The sequence below is a fragment of the Cygnus olor genome, chromosome Z (genome assembly GCF_009769625.2).
Source record: "Cygnus olor isolate bCygOlo1 chromosome Z, bCygOlo1.pri.v2, whole genome shotgun sequence".
NCBI classification, from domain to species: domain Eukaryota; kingdom Metazoa; phylum Chordata; class Aves; order Anseriformes; family Anatidae; genus Cygnus; species Cygnus olor.
In genome coordinates, this window is record NC_049198.1 from 17,690,158 (window position 1) to 17,714,850 (window position 24,693).

At 36.6% G+C, this 24,693-nt stretch overlaps 1 protein-coding gene across 6 annotated transcripts in view; it reads right to left on the reverse strand.

Moving 5' to 3' along the window:
- Positions 1–5,822: 5,822 nt before the first annotated feature.
- Positions 5,823–24,693, reverse strand: part of ARL15 (ADP ribosylation factor like GTPase 15) — a 215,377-nt gene continuing 196,506 nt past the window's right edge. For all 6 annotated transcript variants that reach the window (XM_040542264.1, XM_040542259.1, XM_040542258.1 and 3 more), the window contains one exon: positions 5,823–9,672. In XM_040542264.1, the coding sequence (XP_040398198.1) occupies positions 9,520–9,672 (153 nt within the window). In that variant the 3' untranslated portion in view covers positions 5,823–9,519. The remainder of the gene's footprint in view (positions 9,673–24,693) is intronic.

Genomic DNA, 24,693 nt, shown 5'->3' on the forward strand with positions numbered 1-24,693 from the left:
GGGGCAGCACAAGGTCTTCCTGTCTCCTCTGACAGAGGAACAGGCTTTGATCTGCATGGGATGACAGTACACCAGACCGCCTCTCCTTCAGATGAATCCACCAGACAGCTGGGAGACATTCCTCAAAGGGTCACCAGCAAAGGGCCATGAGGGAGAGTGGCCCCAGGCCCCGCTCCTTTGTAATACCTCCTCACCGCCTCGCCTGTCTGCTGAGCAGGCCTGCTGTGAGTTCCCCCCACACCCAGGCTCAATTTGTATGCAAATCCTCCCTCATTTGTTCTTGCTCCCTTCAGAAAGGACAAATTTAGTATAATAACTGTAATTGCTTTAATAACATGAAAAAAACGACACCTTTATGGGACCAACAGTCAAAGACTGAAATTGTAACACAGTGTGACAGGTGTGGAGGCATTCAACCGTTACCATTTTTCCCAATTCGGTATTTCTTTCATCGTTTTGAAAAGGGCTCATCTCAGGAAGCCAGCATGGCTGGCTTGAGCCTCTTGAACCCCACAGGTTCACAACAATTTACGTGTGGCTTCTGCGGCAGAGGCATGCTGCCGGTGAGCAGCATGGACTTTGGAGCCCCTCTCTGGAGGAAGAGCTTGTCAGTATGACCGGGTGAGGTGGAACCACTACCAGTATCTCCTCAAACTGGCGTCTGCCATCAGTGCTGTGATGTACGTAGTAAAAACCATATGGCCTACAGGTCGTAGGCTCAGGCAGATGGTTATCCCCACTTCACACCAGAGAGCCAGAGAAGTCAGTGCCTGGTTGTGGTCTGTGTCTCCAATTACACTGGGCTAACCTTCCGCTCCCCTCTTGCTCAACTAGCCTATGTCTATTTGTGGCACTTGTCTATATGGAAAATGGAATGAATTGTCAAGTAATTTTGGGGGGTAGAACCACCTTTCCTATCTGCGTTACATGTACAGCCAACTTTTTCTGGTTTAATCCCAATATTAGCAAATGCGAATCAATTTTCAGCATCAGCCAGCTGGGTTCAAGCATATCTGATCACTTTAGTTGATATGATAGCCAGTCCACTAATTGTAACATATTCTAGTTACTATTTGCGTTGTAAACTGTAGTTTTAATCCCAACTCCTGCATTACAAAAAGGCGAACCCATCATCACAGATAAGTTATTGAATGAATTAGAGTTCTTCACTGTCTTAAAAGTAGACAGATTCAAACAAAAAATGCAAATACAGAAAAAAAAGATGGTGAGAAATGTGTCTTCATGCACTCTCAGATGGAGAGAGGCCACAATACTGTGGCTCATCTGGAGATAACTGATTCTTTTGAGTGCAAGGGGAACTCTATGTTTGCCTCAACTACCACTTTGAAGGCACACTTACATGACACAGAAGGGAATTGCGTAAACAGATATTTTAATATCAAGAGCATATTTATATCAAGGGTGTATCAAGGGTATATTTAATACCTATTTAAAAACAAGTCTTTTAATATCAAGTGTATTTTTTTAAATGTTACATGCAGGCAGGAATTTAAGGTTCAAACCAGCAACTGGAAACATTGAGCTTAGTGAGCTTAACCACCTCCTTCAGGTCTTAAACAGGTTAGACATGAAGTGGTGCCCACATATGATCTGTTTGAGAACATGCAAATCACCGGTATTGATATTATAAAATGACAAACTTAGAAGAGGAAACAGTTTTCTTCCATTTAATTTGACCCAAATCTGAAGGCAAAACTGCCTGCTGAATCACTCACAATCAACCAGAACAAGATTCATGATTCCAAGGCAGTTTTATGGAAGATTTCTCAACATCAAGAAGGATAAAAAAAATAAAAAATTTCTTTTCTACAGTTTCCATTTCTTTAATGTCTGTCACCAATATATCAACATATGAAAATATCATACAGCATTTGACCTTGATATTAAAATTATTTGGAGATCAAAAGCAAGTGCTAAAAATAACCAATGCATTTATAAAGCCCACAGTAGGAGAATCCTATATTACTAGCACCTCTCAGTGGAGGCAGGGCTGAACCAAAATCTCAGGTCCAAACAACAGAATAAGAAAGGAAAACAAACAAACAAAAAGCTAGGGTTCTGTTTCAGATCTCAGAGCTAGGGCTACCAGGAATGTTCCTGGTTCTGCAAAAGACTTTGGTGTTTGAATGATAGGTACTCTTGACTCTACAGGAAAAAAGGAAAAAACAAGCAAACAAAAACAACCACCAACCTTCTTTAGTCTGAAAGTGAACACTAAAGTCAGCTTGCCATGTAAATGAAATGAGGGAACCCCAGGGAACAAAATCTCAACAACATATTGCTGCTATCTTTGGGTAAACATTTGTTTGCAATATCTTAAAAAAAAAACAAAAACCTGTCAACCACAGTGATTGACGATTTCACCCCATTTATCACTGACAACTAGAATTATTTTTTCAGCTGTGGATCATGTTAATTGTGGAAGCTAATAGAGAGGAATGTGAGGTAAATGGTCTCAATACCTTTAGTATGTGTGATGACTTTACCAGACTTGCAGTACTGTATTTACTGTAACCAAAAGGTCATGCTCTTTATTTTAATGATAAACAATGAACTTTTCTACATCAGTCACACTCCTGCAAATCATGCATAAAAATAATAAAAAGTTTTAGAAAAGGCAATTAGAATTTTGGGATTTTTATTGGTTTGTTTGTTTTGCTTGTTTATTAACGTTAGTTTCATATACTTGAAGGAAAGCTTTCAGGCTTTCAACTTCGACCGACATACAAATAAACCATGGAGGATTCAAACTATCTCATTGGCAAGAAAGCAATTTAGTAAAGATAGACTAAAGCTGTTATAATTTACATTATTAAGTGCTCATTTCTTTTCTGTGGGAAGATAAATACTGAGGCAATGATGAGGCTCCATTGTTCACTTCACTGTTAAACAAAAAAGCTATTTCCAAGATACTGCCATTTAATCAGTGTTAATTCTAAATGATATAATCTCATTTACATCCTGAATCTCTACATCTTCCTAAGACACCACACATGTGAATGCTATAATAAAATAATTCTGACATAGTTCTGCTAATAGACATTTGTTGTTAGAAGCATTAAAACTACATGATTTTGATGCTGACAGAAATGTAGTCTACGAATGTTATATAATAGTACTACATAGAAGTTTAAAAATGGAATCTATTCGTAATTTGGAGCATAATCTTCTCTGAGGACATGCTATCAAACATTGTAGCACACAGTCTTTTATGAGATGTATGTTGACCTTTTGTTTCAAAAAATAGCAAGCTGTGTATTAGTGGAAAATAGGTATGTGAAATGTGGAAATGAGATAGGGTGACACTGGAAAGGAAATGCTGTTTTAGCATGTGCTAACAGAGTGCAGAATGTATTCATTTCTATAATAGAAATTTTTTAAAGTGACAGCCTTAACACACAGCAGGAATTGTTGCTTTAAAGGGACTGTGTCAAAGTTGACAAGCCCAAAATGTAACCTACCATAAAATTAAACTTTTTACGAAATGCCCTTTTGATCTTGAAAAATCTATCAACCTTCCAAATCCAAGACTGTCACATTGTTAAAATACCAAATACTTTGCTGTGTGATTGGCCATTAAACTTGGTTCGGTTTTGCAGCGCGTATATGCAAGTCATGATTTTGCTCTCTCCTCCACAGTATCTTTGGGACTGTGCAAGATATTAATAGCATCCAGTGCTGGATCTTTTGTTTGGGATTGCCATGATTTAGCATTTCAGTTAGCAATAATTTATAACAAAGCTATAATATGAGACTTCTGTACTCCAACAGTAAATGTCTCCTTAGAAAGAGGGCAGTTCTTCATGTATGGAAGCTGCCAAACCACAAAAGGATTTATTTTTATCTTGTTTTACTTAATACATGCAAATTCCTTCCAGGGCACACTGAAATGCAATATATTATAGTTACATGGCATAGTAATAAAAATGAACAACAGCATTTCGCTGTTTCATGGTGACAGATATAAAAAGAGTGCTGTGATTCCTGGTTTTATTTTTTCTCAGTTTTAGCTCACAACCTAATAGTGAGAACTGAGAAAATTAATTGTGATTTGCTTTTTTCATGTTGAACACAAGTGTAATAGAAAGATACAACATGCATCTATCTTACTAGCATTTGGGCAGGTTCTCAAATACATGTATAGAGTTTTCGTATAAGAAATGTTTCTGTATTTAGAAGTTAACTATATATCAGCTTTCCATCACAAATATTCTCCTTACCAAAACCATGCTATTTTCAGGCAGTGAGCCCCTCCATTCCCATAATACTAGAATGGCTGAGCATGGATTACCACTCATCCTCCCTTTTCACACGTTCCGTTCCTACTTCTTTTTCTGTAGTAATCCCAAACCAGGGTAGGACCATTCACTAAGCATTCTTGTTGGGTTTACTGTAAACCAGACAAACAGAAGATTAAAATGTGTTCCTTCTGTTTTCCCCACCTTATTGCCACAGATAATCAGAGCTGCACAGACTACTGTTAACACCAGTATTCCCATTGGAACGTCTGCCTTTTCTAGACAGTTTCAGTGATTCAAAAATGAAGGCATATTTGAGACATCATAAATGGAAGTGCTCAGCATGTTTGATATACAAACACTCACTCCACAAATGAGGCTGTCCTGAATATATTTCATCAAAACCCACTAGAACCCATTTTCCTATGAAATCTGGTGAATGAACAAGCAGTATAGACAACATATTTTGGCTTCTATAAATACAGCTGTGATAAAAGCTAAAATATATTAAAAGCAGCTAGCATTAAGCATAAATGTCTAACTAGTTCCATTAGCCTCAATCTTCAGTCCAACCCACACAATAACGTTAGTCAGTTCACCCATGAGAGCTGAGCAGGGTAATGATTTTTTTCAGTATCTTTCCCTAACAGATCTCAGCAGCCTTACTTGATTTCAGGGCTCTTTTTCAGCTGCAGATACTGAAAAGGGAATGGTTTCTGTTTTCATGTAGGATATGGGACTCTCTCATCTTTGTGTTAACCTAGGCCCTGAATGACTAACCCTACAGCTGACAGAAACAGATGTTTTTATTTGTTTGAACTATTAGGTCAAAGGGCTAATGAGCTAATGAAAATTCTTTAAAGAGCTATCAAATGAGGCATGATTAGCAGATTTTCAGTTCCTATTTATATAACAAAAAAGAATGAAGAAAATATTCTGAGTTTACAAATCTTTCATTTCCGTCCCGGTGTCAGGTTAAGAGGCAGATTTTAAAATAATAAAATGAAAAAAAAAACATACCTCAGGAGCTGAATCAGAAATCTTCAGTCCGGCTCAGCAGTGCTGTGTTATGACTTGTGCTGTAAGTGTTTTTTCTTCTCAAACAGTGATAGCATAGCATAGAGTTTTCTCAGTAACTTTTTGTTTTTCCTGTAGTATTTTACTTTGCTCAACTTCTGCAGCATCTTTTTTTAATATGTACTATGCCATGCCATTTTATTTAAAACCATTTTCTAGTCACATAAACATGTTCCTTGGTTTACCATTATGGAATAATTGCATAAATATTATTCCAGTTTCTGTTCTAGCAAAAAAATCTGCAGTATCTTTCAGGTATATTTCCCAGGTAACACCATCTTGCTTTGGAAATAAATCAGCCAGCTTTCAGGAGTTTCAATTTTTTATATACACAGAAATGTGTAGGTATGTATAACTTAGCAGTGATTATGCAGTAATCATTTGTTTTCATCTAAGAGTAAATAAATTACTTTGACGATTCAATATTGAAGTAATACACCATGTTCCTAGACTTGGTTACTACTCAAGAAATCCAAACTTAGCAACTCAATTCTACACAGTGTTTATTTTCTCTTTTTTCTTTCTTTTTTCTTTCATACTTTTTTTTTTTGGATAGTGGAAATCATGTATAAATCACAAACAGTACAAGTTCCTCATGTCTATCAGTTGCCCACCTGAATGGGTCAACTTTTGTGTAAAGACACTGTATTTTTAGTATAAAGTCAAGATAATATGGCAGTTAACTAATACTCTCAACTACAGTAAAGATACAAACTTTTGTAATATAAATTAATTGCCATTACAAAAAAGGCAACTGTATTAACTAATACGGTACAAAAATCTGCAACTCTATAAATATAATGAAATGCAAGAAGTTAAATGAAATAATACATCACAGATTTTTGTACAGAGGCAAGCTAAGATACACATGGAACATTATATAGCAAGAAATAATATCAAAACGCACTAAGTTCTAACTTTTTTTTTTCCCCTATACAAATGCTAGAAACACAAGTACAGGATGCAACATGGAAGCAGTAAGATTACCAGCTCAGAGTGGATAGACAAAGAAGTCTTATTGACAGGTCGTAAAGCATTAGGCAGCAGACAGAGGCTTGTCAAAACCAGCTGTTGTTGGATACTGATTGATAATGTTTTCATTCTGACGGCTGAGATGCTGCAGACAGCCACAGGTCTGAGAAGCCCAATGTGGGCACATACACGTACACACGCATACACATACACACACAAAGTAATTTAACAGATGTCTAAAGAACATTAAAGCACAGTATCTTTTTTAAAAAGACAATGTTCACTCCTTAATGAACTTGCATGGAAAGTAGAGCCTAGTGCCCAAGTTTATTTCATCTAAATGATGAACAGATGTGAAAAGATTAAAAAAAAAAAAAAAAATTGGTCATCCGAATAAAAATTGCATGGTGGTTACATATTCTACCATAACCAGAGTATTCAAAAACACTTTAGACAAGGAAGTGTGATGTTGTGAGCCACTATGAGCATTTTTAATCCCTCCATAAAAAGGTGAAGGGGTTTATAGACATTAAAAAGGTACATATCCATTAAGTCCATCCACAACACAAAACCACAGAAGAACTACATTCAAAGTAAAGTTAAGGGTTGGTCTTAGCCTTAAGCAATTATGAGGTATTGTTTTAACCTGTGGTGAGGAATGATCACTGTATTAGTAAGAAAAAACATTCAAAATCATTGTGAAAAATAAATCACTGCTCCTGTGCAGCTGGTATTTTCCTAAAGAAAATGCATTAAGCATCAAAAGGTCCTAGTCTGACTGCACCTTGGCACATGTCAAAGCCATGTTTTCATTGACTAGTTGGTCCTTTTGGATGTTACTTGTGTAGCACCTTCCAACAGTGCATAGTTGGGAAATCATGACCAAAATATAAGTCAGGAACTCTAAAGTCTTTGGACCAGAAACATTGATGGTACGAATAAGTACAGTTCCAAGAATGCAATACAGTTGAGATTATTTTAACTTTTTGTACTTTTTGGTCCATAACTTTAATATGGGAAAGAAGGGAGGAAACAGTAACAAGATTTAATTTCTCATATGCTAATGCTCAATGAAAAAACAGTAAAAGCTCTGAATCCCTCTTTTTGCCTCCCCAAACCGTCTACCTTCTCTGGGAAATAATCTCTTGCTCCTCTTCACCATCTCTTATTTTTTCATTGTGCCTGACCAGGAAAGAAATCTGGAGACCTTGTGGAAATCTGGGGACTCTGTAACCTCTAAACTCACATAAGCTAAGAGAGAGAGTGGAACTGCACATCAGATCTCATTCCTCTACAAATTCAGGGAAAGGAGACTGTTGCCTATACACAAGAAACTGATGGGCAACTGGGTCACTTCAATGGGGGGAGAGAGCTGGCACAGCCATTGGGATCCCCTTTGTATTTTGAAATGAACAGTTCCAGTTCTTGGGTTTTTCCAAGAGTAGGAGGAGTGAGACAATTGGCCTGGCATGAAAGAGAAAAACAACGCAAGATGTCCTTCAGGCTTATGAGCAAAGCTTTCTGCCTATTCTGTCACAACATAAAACAAGTAGCTTACCAGTTTTCCCAGCTTCATTCTGATATTAGGAAGTGAGTTAAAACAGTGATCATTAGGCCATGCATTTGAGCAGAAACAGTTCTGAGGGAGCAATGCAAGAAATCCATGGAAATAGAAAAGTAAACAAAAACTGTAAAAACATTTTGTTTAACAAAGAGTATAATTGCAATAGAGAAATGGCTTTTATAAGCCTTAAAAGCTGATCCTTGTTATTTTCTTATTCTCAAATAAACTAGTGAAAAACTACAATAAACTTTAAACTTAAAAAATAAATGCTCAGAGTGGAAAGATATGTTGCTTAAAGCCCTGAAAAAGAAGCTAAGAGTTTCAAAACATAGGCAGAATCAATGAGGAACCACTGACACATCACTACAGTTTATGTTTGCAGACACTCACGCACAAGGCACAACATTCAAGGTGTGCACCAGTCAAGTGACTGATCTGCACATACCCTGTTGTGACTGACTTCATGGTGAACCAGCAACCTGGCATGTTTCTTTAACAGATAAGATCAGTTTTAAAAGTCAACAAAAGGCAGCCAAAAAAACTGCAAACCCACAATGGGGAAAACTTGGAAAGAGGAAATATGCACTATGTTACTGGAACCAAATGGGATATTTCCAAATGTATTACAAATGTTGTTTCCAATGAATACTTTTTTGTCTTCTAAGTAACATGCAGCCCAGAGGAAGTTTGAAAGAACAAGTTATAATCCCTTGAAAAGGGAAGCTTATAGTACAAACACTGGAAGGCCCTTCATTTTGGTATAGATGCCTTCTTGGCACTGTTTCGATAACAGTAGCATGCAATGCTTGAGTGATAAAGGAGGCAATCCTTATTTAAAATCAGTTACAATTCTAACTAGTAGTAAAGCCTCCAAAGCTGAATTAACAGACATTTGCTTTGCTTCTCTGTTGAAAAAATGCTTTCAGTGAGAATTATTACTTTACCCAACTTCTGTATGTTTTCTAAGAATAGGGTTACTTAGGCCAACATTTTTATGTAACCTATTCTTCTCAAATACTGTTACCCGCACACATCTGCGTGAAAATTTCTCTTTCAGGGAACTTCCAGCAAGGTAATGGTTCTGCCTTAGACAAGGTTATGCAGTGACTTTAGGCGAGGAATCAACTAACATGTCGATTGTGTTTTCATTTAGTAAAACTTCAGAGTAACCTTTGCATTAACATGAAACTACTTGTTTTAAAGTATCATATTTAGGTTCTCAGTGGCTGTGCTTTCCAGAATGTGGAGTCAGTAAACAAGCTAATACAAATTAGTCTCATGAATCCTTAAGACATGAGTTATTTTTAAAAAATAAGTAGCAGGTAGAATTCCTCTTTTACAGACTATGTTATTCTTGTGCGTGCAAAATTTCCTGTCAAAGATGATGGCAACGCAAGAAAGCAACAAGCAGTACGCAGAACTAGTGGTAAACAAAGAGGAACTCCCTATTTCAGTAGTGTAGACAACTTTACTGGAAATAGTCATGTACCTGGTTCACAGAGTATTTATTTTAACAAAAGTATATTCTGCACTAACTATGTATGAACAACATATCACAGCATTGCCTTGATGCCACACCATAATTAAGCTGTGAGCAGAATGAACAGGTACAGTGATGCCTGGAGAACCACTCTTCTCTCTCGCGTTTCACATTCTTGAAGGTTCGAAGTCTCTCTCCTCCAATAAGTTTATTAGAAGGGAGAAGCTGTCTTTTACTGCCTCCATATCGTCCAAGGAGCAGGGTTTAAGAATCCAGCGCTTTCCACGTGCAAGTGGCTCAAGTTCAAAGTATTTTTTGATCTATGAAGAAAAAAAAAAAAGAGAGAGAGACAAATGTATTAATACTATGAAAACTGACTCTACCTCTCAACTAAAAATAAATAAATAAATAAATTCAAAACCATCAGAAAAACAACATGTAAAAAATCAGGACGCTAATTTTTAGAATCGTACCCACAGCTGTTCTTATAATACAGGTTATATGTTGTGACCTGAAAGTGTTTTCTTTAGGGGTGAGTGACCTGCTTGGAAGCTACCATTCCACCCATACATTTAGCAGCATGGGAGGTCTGGGGAAGAATTATATGTACTTAAGGCAAAGAGCAAAGCAGATGAAGTAAGTTTCCAAACAGCCAACATAACATAAAGAAATTCTAGTTTACATTCAAACTTTAATGCTAAAGCTGTAGATTCTGTCAGAACATTATTAGTAAACACCTAAAATGCAGATTTTTTTATTAAATTACTATAACAACACAAATGAACTGTTAAAAATATACATAATTTAAACACTGTATTCAAGGTAAGCTAAAGAGTGTTTCTTAATGACTTTCAGAAAAATAAAAAATCTTCCAAAATCAGTTAGTTTTTAAAAATTCAACATTTAATTTCAACATCTTCATGGACTACTAGCATACTAATGTGATTAGAATAATAATAATAAATGTGGGACACAATTTTTTTTGTGATGGTCTTCATTCAAAATCCAGCACGTTCCATCAGCCTTCAGCTGCTTACGAACAATACATAATAATGACTAATTCAATTTTTATTTCTGCAGCAACCATGCATCAAGGAGGCAGCCTACGATGCAATATAGAACTGCAGCTTTTAGGGTCATTACAAGCCTTGACAAGATGTACTGAGGAAGGTGCAGATTCTTGGAAAGACCAGTTGTTACTGACACTAAGTACACTGACTATCAAGTTAGAAACACAGACCCACAGGAAGACTGTCGAATAAAATATTTGAATTTACTAGTATTCTCTACTCGCTTTTCAAATCAGCAAGTAGTGTATCAAAACATATTTTTGATCCTATTAATGCCTGTTAGAAAAAGACAGCAGCTTGAAGGTCATGTTGGTCAATATATTAACCTTAAGCTGTTCTCATCAGACTTTCAGTCTTTAATAGTATTTGATCCAAAAGTCTACTCATTTGTGACTTGTCAAAATAGTTTTTAAATCCAAAATCATATCCATCAATACTTGCTATTGTCAACATACCAGCAGAAATATTTAGTCCTGACTTAGTTTGCACATTCTTGTTCTCTATAATTCTTGCCAAATATTCTTAATTCTCTTCTATCACAGACTGAGCCACAAGTATGCACAACAACAGGAACAGTTACTTGTATTCTGGTAGGTAGTTGAGGCCCTAGACAGGCAACTGGAGCCAAACTGTGAGAGGCTCCATGTGCAGGGGAATAAAACCCTGCAACATCTCTATACAGCTCTGTATAGTGTCTACACAACAGTTTTATTTATCAATAATGTATTCTAACAGAAGAAACTGAGTGTGGTTGTATCAACTCACATAAATCAGAATTCAACTGTGACAATGTGTCAGGAAGGTTTCTCATTTTCTAGTAAGGATTTTAGAGCAGAGCTTCTAGTAACAAATATAAGAAAGAGTGATCTGGTTTTGAGAGCAGAACTTCTGCTTCCTCCAGCTAAGATATAGGTGAAAACTTTAAAAATCTATTTCTAACAAAGCAAAATTGTATCAGTAACAACCTGCAAACATGTAGAAAATAAAGCACAGTAGTAGACATTTACTTCACATCAAACATATTTCAGAAAAAAACACAAGTCTGCAACAACCGGTATTTTAACACCAACTTTTTAGCATTGCTGTCATAGTGCCATATTAATAACTGATATGTTAGCATGGTTGCATGTGATCAGAATATAAATAGTAATCTCTATAAGGGATATACTGCAATGCTTCCTGCAGGTGAAGTGACACCAAATTGAATCTACCCTCATTAATAAATTAATTGAATGTCACCAATCACAGTATTGGGGAAGCAGGGTAAGAAAGCTCTCTCGTTCCTCTCAGTAACAGCCTCTTTGACTGCTAAACAAGGGGAGAAAGTAAAAGCGGCACAGAAACATAACAAAGCAAGGTGTCAGAGTGGCTAGCTGATGGAGCAGCCGGCTGGTGTTAAGCTGACAAATATGGCTGAGTAACTTGAGATGTTTCAGACCCATAACCCAGAGGATGTCCACCACACCCCCTCTACTGGAAGACTATTGCCATCAGTCCCTTGAGTTCAATGAAGTCTGTCCGCAATCTTATTTACATATCCTCTTGAATTAATGCTGTGCCATGTGAGGAAATGATGAGGAAAAGGTAATTACATTTTAATGAGAGTACTTGGGTTTAAAAGCATTAAAGCATCTAGGAATGTATACAAAAGGAAATGATGGCAGTAAGCAGACTTGCACTGAATCTTGTGTGTTCATGAGCAAATACAACACTGCTTACCAAGGCAGCTTCTAGCCAACAAAAACACAATGACTTCAAGCTATATTTCCATGCCTGCAGACTCCAAGATATAATTTCTATTGCAGTAGTAAAACAGCAGGAACTGATTTAGTAAAACAATTTTTGAAGAGACATCTTTGATTTGGATGACCACTGTTGACTAAAATCTATTTTTTTACTATTTCTTGGTGTGTAATCAAGATGTAACAAAATCAGTGGTGTGCTGTCATCATTTTCCACCCCTTAGGACCAGTTCGGAGTCTCTGCATTAACAGATCCTGAACGAATGCTTAAATTAAAATGCTTAGCGAGTGGTGGCTTTTGAAATGAGAAGTTTTGATAATGGCATAAAGGCACAACTGCTTGTATTCATAAGTAACACCTATTTTTTCACACCTACAGAGACAAAAGATTTGCTAGGTGACTTGTCCCTAATGCAAATATAGAAAAATAACACCAATCAGCTTACAAATAGTAACTAAACCAGAAAGTAGCACAGAAGGATCTTCCACAAGCCAAGGGACATTTTGCGGTATGTTACTGTATTTCCTCCTTTAAACTTTTACTAAAGCCCAGAGCTCTGCAAACAGGCTCTATTATCTTGAAACTCCCAGGAAGAAGTTTGCAGGCACAAATATTTTTCCCTGCAATGTACTGCAATTTCTCCCCCCACTCAGGAGATGTCATTCAGTTCTAAAAACAAGTTGTTTTCAGACTTGAAAAGGAACCCTTTGTTACATGTAAGAGATAAAACTACACAAAAATAGACCAGCACAATCAGATGCCCGACACTGTTTACACTGTTGGGTTTTCCACTGCCACGCTCTCAGCTCTCAATCCACTTTTCTTTCGGTCCTCTCTCTGTAGCTGCTTTTTGCCTGGATGACGATCATTCACACTCGTTCCCTACCAGACTTCCTAGGAGGATGCATGCTAATCATCAAAATGTCTGAAGGAAGTTAAAATTCTCTGACTACTCATCTCGGTAGTCCCTGCATAACCAGATAAGCAGCAGTAACTATTTTACAGCTCCTCCAAGAGCACAAGTACAACAGGGGGCAGTTATTAAGAGAAGCTTTTTGTCTTGCTCTCTTGCATAACTGATGAAAAGCTTTCTGCCTACTCATGGATGCCAAAGCAAAACATTAAGACTCAGACACGCTTCAGATGTCTGACACATCAGACATGCATTTACATACTGGCTTTGCATTTTTAAGTGTTTACTTTGGGACTGCTAAATTTTTAAGACATAACCTTAGAAGAAAATACAATCAATTAAATCCACATCATTTCAAGACTCCTTTACTACTACTTTAAAGGATTTCACTGTGTCTTGACTCCACATGGGGCCTTGTTTTATAGAGAAGCTGACATTGTATTTATGCCACATACTGAAGTCAATAAAACCTAACAATACACGTTTGCAATTATTCCCACTCTTCCCACACTCCACCTTCTAAGTCCTATTCTGCTGGCACAATACGCTAAGCATATGGTTATCAAATGTTGCTTAACCTATGTGCTGGAAAAGTCAAGACACAATAAAAGGATTGATGCCCAAAACCTCAGCTGGGGTAAATTAGCACAGCAGCGTGGAACTGATGTTACTAAATTGATCTACGTAAGCTGCCTAACCAGCCCCTGCTGAAAGCTTTTATATGTTCTATTACTGAACCTCATCTAGCCAGTTCACAACACAAGACATCCAGGGAAACTTAGATACTGTATGAATACATGAATACAGAGTCATTTGTATCTATTACTGAAGATGAAAAAAGCTGCTTGAAAGCATTATTTTTCATCTGAATTCCCAACTTTAATTCTGAAGTTCATCAGTACAGAAAGCCTTCCAACCCACTCTAATCTGTTGCAAACAAATGCAAGATGCAGCCAGTCACTTATACTTATCAGGCTGTATTTGGAGAATTTAATATTTTTTTTTTTCATCCATTGCTGCTTTATTGAACAATTGTACTGGGAATAATGGATTGTAATAATGTATGTACATTATAACTAATCAAAAGCTACAGAGTCATGTCAGTGACCCCACTAGTCTGAATTTTTCAAAGACTTTTACAGGATTAAGCAAGCATTCCTACAACTGGTGGAGGTATGAATTAAACTAAAATTACCTAACTGCTGAATCCATATATTAGCCACAAGGAATGGTTCATTAATCTCAAATCTGCATGGACAAGAACTGTAGCAGTAGTAGGACATGGAGCTCCCCATATTGACACTGTAAGTATTTCATTGGGCTGTGATGCTGAGGTTACATTTTCAGACATCACAAAAGCCTGCCTTTTAGAGCAACTGTTTAGAAAACCCACAAGAGAGAGGTAAATTTGAGAGCTGGGTCCACGAACAACAGAAAAGCTGCCTGTAACAGTGACCAAACATGTTCAAATTCAATACCTTTGGAGAAGAGAAAAGGCCAAAAAAGCCCATCACATAGCATTAAGTTTTAAAAAGGGAAACTACATAAAATGAGTAACTTAAAGAAAATTAACTGTGCAGCTAAAAAGGTAAATGCTTGCAGGTGGCATAGAAAAAAATACCATAATTAGAGACTCAGAGTATATTTATATCACTACAGAAGACTTTAAAAGAAACAAAATAAGCTTTCAACAGTTGCAATAAGGAAAAGGATGGTATTAGAGGTAAAAGAAGTCATGTCTAAAGAAGGAAAACAGAAAACAAAAGAAAGGAAATTCTGGCAAATTAAATAGAAACCACAAATGTTGACCTCCTAACCATAGAGTGCAACCCGTTGCTTAAATCACCACCGATGCTAAAAAGTAAATTGAAATCCACTCTAGGTTATGTTAGTGTGCTGGACTGCAACTGCACAGCCTCTTGAGCAGCTATACATGCTTTCCTGCTGATCCTGTTGTGAATACAGTGATTTATAAGAGTGGGTAGAAGGATCTTTAGCCACTTCATCTTAAATCAACCAGCTCAATCCAGTGTTGTACAAGTGAACACTTGCATGCTTTTCCCTAAAAATCTGCTGGTAACCTTTTTATCTGACACCTCATTTGGCAAACAACAACCCCTTGTCTGACCAGAACAGCTCCTTGAACCTGCACAACTGTCAGCAGAAGTTTCATAATGTTTATTCTTTCTATAGAGACACTTCATATTCTCATGTAATGATACTTCACGTGTGCCTGACTGTATGCTTCTTCAGAACAGTGACCTCATCCACGTCTAGAAGGGTCTGTGTAATGCACCCGTGTCTAGTGAGCACTCCTCATAAAACACCTGTAGCTCATCTTTATGGACTCCATATGGAGCACCTCTAACCCAGTGGGGATGGGAATGAAAGTGCCTCAGCTGATGGGAAGGGGTGGCAATGCTGCTGGGATCTAAAACAGACCTGCTCAGCAACCTGTGCATGGGGTTATTTCTAGGAATGCCAGTTTGACATTGAACAACACTATCAGCCATCAAAATGCTCTTAAATTCTAGTTCTTTGAAATTAAATTTCTTACTGTCAGCTGAGCTGAATGTGTCACTGGATCCAAAGTCTGTAAGTACAACGTCAAAATTTGCAATGAATCAATTAAATGTGTATTATGATAACCAGCACTCTGCAACTGTTTTTTTTTTTTAATGTGTTGTTTTATTTTTTTTTTGTTTGTTTGTTTTCTAAAGTATGACTTGCTGAAGCAACAACACAACAAAACCCAAGACTGGCTTCTTCAGCATGTCTGTGTGATGGCAAGGCAAGCAATTTCTCTAGACTTGATTTCAAAACCAGCAGAAGACTTTTTGTTCAAATCCTCATAGGTAGTGGAAGATGCTTTAGAAATTAGTATTTCTAATTTCTACAGCTTTCCAAACCATTATTATTATTATTATTATTATTATTATTATTATTTTGGTTTTACGAAATACTATCTGAAACACTTCCAGCTGCGCCTTGTACTTAGCTTTTTAATATACATGGCTGATATTTTGGCTGCTAAGTCTTTACAGAGAGGAATACAGTCACTTCTACACATATTCCACAAAATAATTTACACAGTGGCTTGTGGAACAGATGCTCTTTTCCATCCTTGTTATATTTAGTGTCCACAAGACACTACCCTTTTCAGATTGCAAACAATTGCTTAAAGAAATGTATTTTAAAAAAAGATTCCTAACTGTTCTGAATGAAGAAATATGATGCCTGGCAAATCAGCACAGACATGTTGTTCCAAACAGAGCATGCAGTACTGGCAAATGCAAGTGCGAGACAAGGAAAGGGGAGTGAGCTTGAAAGCTGGAAGAATACAGTTGGGTGCTTACTGAAAAAAATAAAATAAAATATTGTATAATGTATCAGGATGTAGAGAGTGGCAGCTTATTTTTAAATGTGTAGGTGTTTTTTATACAGATGCATATAATTGTGGTATGATGGGTTGATGACAATAGGGCAGATGAGAATGAGGACGGAAAACTAGTGAGGGTGCAAAGGCACTACTGAGGTTTGCATGAGAAACTTTGTTTGGATGAAAGCAAAGATAGGCTTTAAGGAGCTACCAGCACCTGCATCTTTTCATGCAATTCTTTACCATGCAACAACACACAATGGCTTATTAGATTTCTTTGGTTACATTTTATTAATTTGTTCAAAAGGAATAGAAAGAATTAGGTAAATGGCAAAAGATACACCCATACTTTGGCCTTCCATGTTTTATTTACCCAACATATTCTGTTTATCTAAGCCTCTACTTTTCCTACAACTGGGAGACACACAGATAACATGAGAATAGGAGCACCACATCTCTGTCGAGAAAACCAGACTATTCTAGATGAAGATTCATACAAACAGTGCTGCAATTGCAACCAAGAATGGGTCACACAACATCCAAACTCAAACCACAACATCCATTCTTGAGTGATGAGTGAAACAATGAGAACAGAGAAGAAAGGATTGTACAAAAAAAAAAAATGTGCAATGAAAGCACAGTAGAACAACATTTTACTTTATTATCTACAGCTAAAATTATTTAATTTATTGCAAAGACTTAATGTGGAGAAAAGGGGACATCAAGTATCAGATTTTCAGACACACTATTAACGTGTAACTTCTCTGTATCAGACTGCATGTTTTTGCCTCACAACTAATCCTGTAGGTCACTGATCCTATTACTTCATCAACTACCCACTCGGTACTTTGGGTTGCAGAAGATACCGGGAGCTATGTGCTTGTACAATACCTAGCATTAATGGAGACGCAGCATTAGTTCTTTTGTCACCAAGAAGTCTCAGTTAAAGTGTTAGAATATCAAATCTTAAAGAGTAAGGCTGTAAATTAGCCCTGGTTAAAGTCAGATCTTTGGAGGACATCTAAAATTCACATATATATATATATATATATTTTCACATATTACACAGTGACTGAAATGTTGATTTCCTATATATATGGACAATTTTCTATACAAGTGTATTCTTAGCATATCCTAACACATTCTTAAGATACTCTAAAATAACTGATTGCATTTAAGATCAATTAAAATTTAAAATAATTGGTTTAAATTGAGAACACTGCCCAAATCTGTTAAAAAACACAGAACATATCCAAAGATAATTTTAAAAGAAACATATTAAAAGCTTTTACTATATCACAACTCATCTCCCCTCTAACTTCACAGCTTTATTACATCGTCAGTTAAATAACTCTAGAAACACAAATAGCTAGTAGAAATTCAACACTCAAGACCTTTAACCACATATCTGTTAGCCTTTCACAGATTTTATAGATTTTGTTTAATTTTGTTTTGAATAGACTGTAGATATTCACGGTTCACTTCAGACAATAACACTAACAACAGAGCGTGGTGATTTCAGCAGCAAAATATACTAGTTTTAAATACAGACTGTGGCTTCAACTAGTAACAAAACCTGAGCCACAGGTACTCAAGTGCTGAATTTTTACGCCCTCCCTCCGCCCAAAGAAAAAGTTTACCTGTGTCATTGAACGTCAAAAAAACCCTTTAGAATAATCAGAAATCCAACGATCAGTCCTTATTATGACATCCCTTCTGCAAATGGCATGTTTTCTGTTCAGATAACAGTTAAACAGTATTTTCTGGAGAGATACATATGTGATGATTCATCTGCATCTGCCTGAACATGTATATACATCTAGTACTTGAATAAATAACATCTGTATTCTGTGCCCATGTCTGCAAAGCACCAGAACACTGTATGGACACGTATTCTTGTATCAACAGCAAAGAACAGAGTTTCTAAGGGCTCTGTGGTTGGTTCCCCACATTCACACTGCTGAAATCATTCCAAGCCAACAACCAGTGGGAACACAAAGAAAAACCATTTATTCAGCAGTGGTTGTGGTTCTACAATATGTACTCATGCATATAGGTTCAGACAGTGGTCCTGCCTATTTCACTTGTTCTTTCTCAGTTATAGAGCAGACTGGATAAATGCAGAATAGTTTCAAGCTCCTTTCAGGTCCTTTGCTGGTGAGAGTGTCTATTATGCAGTCTGCACAGTGCCATGTGTTTTAACATGCTCATAACTACCTGCATCTAACCATTTCTGGTCCAAAAGCAGAAAATGCAAAATAAATCCGTTTTGGAATGAAGCCACTGCTCTAAACCAGGTATTCCAGCTGCTCCAGACTCATCTCCATTTCTTGATATTAAATGACTCTCCATTTAGAAATATGGCAAAACCCTCTCACGCCCTGACTTCATGCCTTGCTTGAGTAAAGCCTTTCACAGCTTTCAGATCCCTGCATAAAGCACAGGGATATAAAGAGTAAGATTACACGACTCGATTCAGAAACAGTCCTGTACACAGGGATATAGAGAACACCCATGTGCACAACCAATTCACCACTACCTCTAAAATGTTAGTGAGTGCACGAAGAATTACAGATAGGACAAAAAATGAGCACTTTACACTGAGAGAGGATTTTTTTAACCACGTAATGGAGCTGTTTCCAGTGTTGGGAGGCAATAACACTGAACAACTGTGGAGGTCTGCAGATGATACTGGAAAAGCTAGGGACGACCAAAAGCATTTGAGAAAATGGGTGAATTTTCAAAGAGATGCTGAAGAACTGTATAGGTCTCCAGCTTCCTTCTGGCTTTCAAACTTTAAGGTGACAGGTAATCTCTCCTTCCATCATCGTAGGTTGTAGTAGGGAGTTATACCTGTTTGAGAAGTCTATTGGTGAAAAGGTCCCATGGGAAGGGACAAAAAAAAGAGTAATTAATATTCTTCACTAAGTGCATTAAGACACCACTTGCCCTACCTTATCCTGACCCACACTTCAAGCAAAAAGAAGAAATAATAGGCAGTAGATCAAGATTTTCATACACATAAAAGAAAGATACATTGATATCTCAGGCAGAGTATCAACCCTTACATTAAAAACAAACAAAGCAGCAACAAAAAAACATACCCAGAGAAACTACATAACCACATTGCTCTCCAATGAATGCTCAAATTCTAGGACAGACACACAACATACATAAAACTTATGGCCTTCTTGAATGATGGCTACTGATAATAAAATTGATGATACTTAAAATGGGATCAATAAAGCTATTGTTATTGTGATGAAGTGAATTAAGGATTGCCCTTGTATGCCTGTGACTATGAAGTTTCCTCTGTAGTGTCACTAAACAGCCAAGTTTCTTCCAAAGAAAAGCATCTGAAGGCCGGAAGATTAGTCATGGTGATGCCTCAATTTTCATGATAGTATAAAAGATACCAAAAAAAAAAAAAAAAAAAAAAAAAAAAAAAGCAGGCACATGTCAAGTGATTCCAGCAGAGTGGGAAAAGAGGAGGAAAGCACAGATTCTGTGGGCTGACAAATCAGCTTCTTCCCTCTGCCTCTGAATTTGATGTCCAGTTTTGTCAACAGTTCCTAGCATTACATCTTGGGTAAGTTTCTCACTGTAAACAAAATTGTATAAAGCAAATATACGGATGACATAAATTTTTAAGCAGATGGGAAGATTAATGCCAGTTGATTAAAATATTTTCAAGCAACAGATTTTTCTAAGCATTCTCCCTTCCATTCCCCTGACAAAATACCTTACCTATTCAAAACTGTTGTCTAATGAAGGTATAATCAATTCTTTAAATTTGGGGGTGTTGGTGCTCACTGAAAGTCTCAATACTGCATGTTTACAATTACTGAGTTTCCTTTACATTAGATATCACCATATGATGATTGCTGACCAGTAGCAGCAATGCAAAGGCTCATAATGCATTATTGGCTTTTTGAGAACGTACTTGAAATTTGTACCATTTCACCACTTCCTAATAATGAACTATTGATATGAATACAGCTAAAAAGAATGTAGCAAAGCACTTCCATACCAACCAAGAAAGGTTCTGTATATTTAAGTTAATGAGTTTAAATGCTAAACTCACATATAAGAAACAACCAATTATCCCGTCTGAAACACAGGCTTGTAAAACTCTCAGTTACTTGTAAAACGGTCTGCTACACACGAGTAAGATGTTGTTTAAATGACTTGTTTGACTAGATGCATTCACCATGAAATTGATTCTTTTAAAGCATTATTTTTAAACTTGATGCAAGTTAACTGTGTGAACTGAAAAAGGGGAAAAAATCTAGCATTATAAAGCATATGTTTTAGTATGAGTTTACTACTTTATGAGGTTGAGTGTCACTTGAATGAGAAATTCATCAAGAACAAACAGTCATTTGTAGGGAGGTAATTGAAAGGTTTAATGCAATTAAACTATTCTGCCATTTCAATGCTAAGATGTATGGTACAGTATCTAGTGTTATCCCACAACAGATAGAACATCTTTCAGCTATAAGCACCAAAAATACATCTGAATTGCTATTTTTCTGAAAGTAGTACTATATTGTGGTTTTACAACTGGTTTTAGTATTACAATTCTGTTATGCCTTTCGGCAGCAGGTGGCATAAAAAGTGGATAACTAGCAACAGACCACTGAATATTCCTCAATCTCCAGCTCAGGCACTCAGCTGCTCAACTTTTCAGTGATCCAGATTTCAAAGAAAAAGAACAAACCACTGCAAGAAGGTCCTGGAGCTGAATATATATATATATATATGTATATATACACATATATATATATTTATATTTATATGTATAAACAGACAAATAAAAAAACACTGCTAACAATATGTTCTTCAATAACATTTTTTAGATCTGAATATTTAGCATGGCCATATAAATACAGACATAGCAAGCCAGGGTTACTGAACAGATTAGAGTTTGCAAAGTAGTGTCTTATGTTTGCTCCCATAACCAAAAAATGTTACTATTGGTTTATTATGAATTAACATGCCAATGGTATGTTGCTAATATTTCACAGATGCTTGGTCACTTAAAACCAAAAAGGAAAGTCTACTTGGTACTAGTTAAAATTTGAAATCTTGCTAATGGAACATTTCCAATTGTCCTCTCAAAACAAGAAATGACCTTGTTATGAGATAAAACAGTAAGAATAGTTTTTTAAAAATCAGTACAACAAATGTAGTGTTTTATACATTGGCCCAGAAAAACCGGAAAAGATACTATGCTGCCTACTGAACAGCAGTTTTGGAGAAGAATCAAATTCTCAGACTGAATAAAGTATTTGCACATCATACAGCAGTTTACTCAATATCCAGCAAAGAGTGCCACCAGCCATGCTGTTTTATAAGCCCAGTTGTAGACAGATTAATAGAAAGGACAGCGTCATCAACATGTCAGTCAGACCACAGGCAGTGTGGAAGGAATTGGAGAGGGGAAATAAAGAGAGGTGTGAAGACATCAACCTCATAAAATGGCTTCAGATGGCTTACATGAAATAAGACATCCTCTTTCTATGGATGTCTGAAGCATCACAGTAAAAATGATTTTATTAAAAGAAAAAAAAAAACAACAAACAAACCAATCCAACTGCTAGTGTATCAGATTGATATTTGCCAGCTAGAAACCTGCAAGTTGACTTGAGATGACAACAGTCAGAAAATTAAGGTGAAACAGGGACATTCATCTCAGGAAACAAAAAATGGCTCATTTGTTCCCTTGAAAAGAGTTATTACGCATTAACAGGCTATCAGTAAAAATAAGGTATCAACTGTGTTTAGATTAAAGGCAAATGCAGGACAAACAAGTACAACTGGATCCTACCAAAAACTCCAGAGGTTAGGGGTCTAATTGGATCTACAGCTTTTCTTGGGGAAGCAAGGGCACTTCTGCTTATTTTATACAAAACACATGAAACATCTTAACATTTCCAGTAGGATTTGTATTTTCCATTTATATCAGAGGTTAACATGTGAACTTCTCATTCTTTATGTTCCTTTCACTACTTCCAGAGATAGCAGTAAGTTTAATATCAATTATGCATTTCACGCATGCTTGATACAAAAGTATGAGAAAGATGCAGAATTGCACTTCAGCTATACTGGACACATCTAACTACCCATGTTAATATACAGGCAAGAAGAACATCTCAATTTATATCATATAGAAAGGAAAAGGGACATTATCATTAAAATGGTTGCACAAAAATGTCCGCTGAAGGAGAAATACAGAGGCATGTCTTGTTAATGTAATTTCCAGTATTGCTTCGCCTCATTAAGCACTTCCAACAACTTGATGGGCTATAAAGAACTAAAAACACTTGATCAAATAAATTTCAAATCACAAACAGTTCACCTTCCTATCACCGATCCCAATTAGTGGAGATACATATGCATCCAGTTCAACAGAAACTCATTTTAAAGGAAGATAAAAATATCCGGGGTCTTATAGTTTGATATTGGCACATACTTGTGTGTAGAAGACTCAAGTTCATTTGTAATCACTTGTACAACCTGAACAATAAGTACAACAATAAGATTGCATGGAAAATTAAGGATAAGGAAGAGAGAGTAAATCAGGAGCTGTCTGCTAGAAATAATAAAATTGTTTGGGAAGTGCATGATTCAAAAAGTTTTTAGAGTCTTTCTAAATAAGTACTAAGTATTCTTTGTGGGTGAACAGTAATACTTTACTCCTCATTGCCCATTCAAACATATTTTAAGGCTTTTTTTTTTTTTTTTTTTTTTTACTGGTAGAAATAGCTACTGTTCAGATATCCCTGTAGTGGACTGGGCTTGGCTACACACTACTAACTTCACAGCAGGCACTCTTCCAAAACCAGAAGGGAGAGAAGAGGGTGACACCACATCTCCCAGCTAACAACAGTTTATGGGATTAATTTTATTTTATTTAAACACTACAAATTGCAAGACTGTGTGGTACTGCAGTGATATAGGCAATGACTGTTTCTGATACAGATAAACGTGGAAAATTTTGAGTCCTAGTTTGTACTTCCAGCTGGAGATATTCTGAATCAGGAAACTGTGGGGAGAAAAATTAGTAGAGGGACATCAAACAGAAGGAAAAAAAAATGCCTTCCCATACAATTGCTACCATTAATATATTTTAGGAGCATGATCTAGGCCACCTTCCTGCAGGAGGAAGTTTGTGCAAAGAAGTGGAGGTCAAGCCTAGAGTGACATGGTTCACTGAATGACCAAATAGAGGTTTACATATTTCCTTTATGGCTGCTGGCACTGGTTTTGGCCTAGAAGCCTCTAATGAACAAAGAGAGCTCTGATCCCTTCTGGAACCATTCATATGTGATTAAGACCCAACAATACAGCACTTTGATCCGCTGGGCTACAGAAGGATTGGATGTTTCCTGAAGGAGTCATTTTGGGTGAAAGGGGAGGAGAAGAAAAGAAGACAGGAATTTTCCTGATCAGGTCAATCTCAGTGAACTGCACTCTTCTCACATCCAATGCGAATTGTACTATCTTGGGGGATTTGAAGCTTTGGAAAGATGACAGATGACCGAGGTACTGAAAAGAGGAGTGGACTATGGTAACAGTATCTCCAGTACAAAGAATAAATTTATCATTCTGAAGATGATGTTGAGATCCATTTTCAAGAGAAGAAAATTGAGTCAGCTATTCCAAACCATATTGCAACAAGCAAGGACATAAAAATGGATGTTCATTAAAGCAAGTTGGATAGCATCTTTTGCAGATATGTTCAAAAAGGTTGCAGTACCATAGTTACAAATACACACTTCCTCACTCCAGTATAGCTAAAACAGCAGGAGAGGTAAGGGTAGGTCTGAAAAAAAAATCTCAGAAAATGAACACCTGGTTCCTTGTAAGTAATCTTTCTATCTTGACACCAATATACTTCATATAACCCAAGAGAATTAAGGGCCTGTTTGAAGTTAGAAGAGCATGTACATGACACACCATTTGGAGTATTTACTTTTTTCAACAGACGTAAGTATTAAGCACAGGTGATGGATTCAGATCCACAGGAATGAACAGAGGCTGGAATGTCTAGACTACCAGGAAAGCATAACACAGGTGTGACAACTCTGCCCTACTATCACATTCCAATATTTTCAGTATAAACTAAGTAACTTCCATCATCTCTTGATATAAAAGCAGAAGAGGGAAAACATATTTGGCTTTGTCTACTACAAATGTCTACTGTTAATAATTTATTTTGGAAACTAACTCT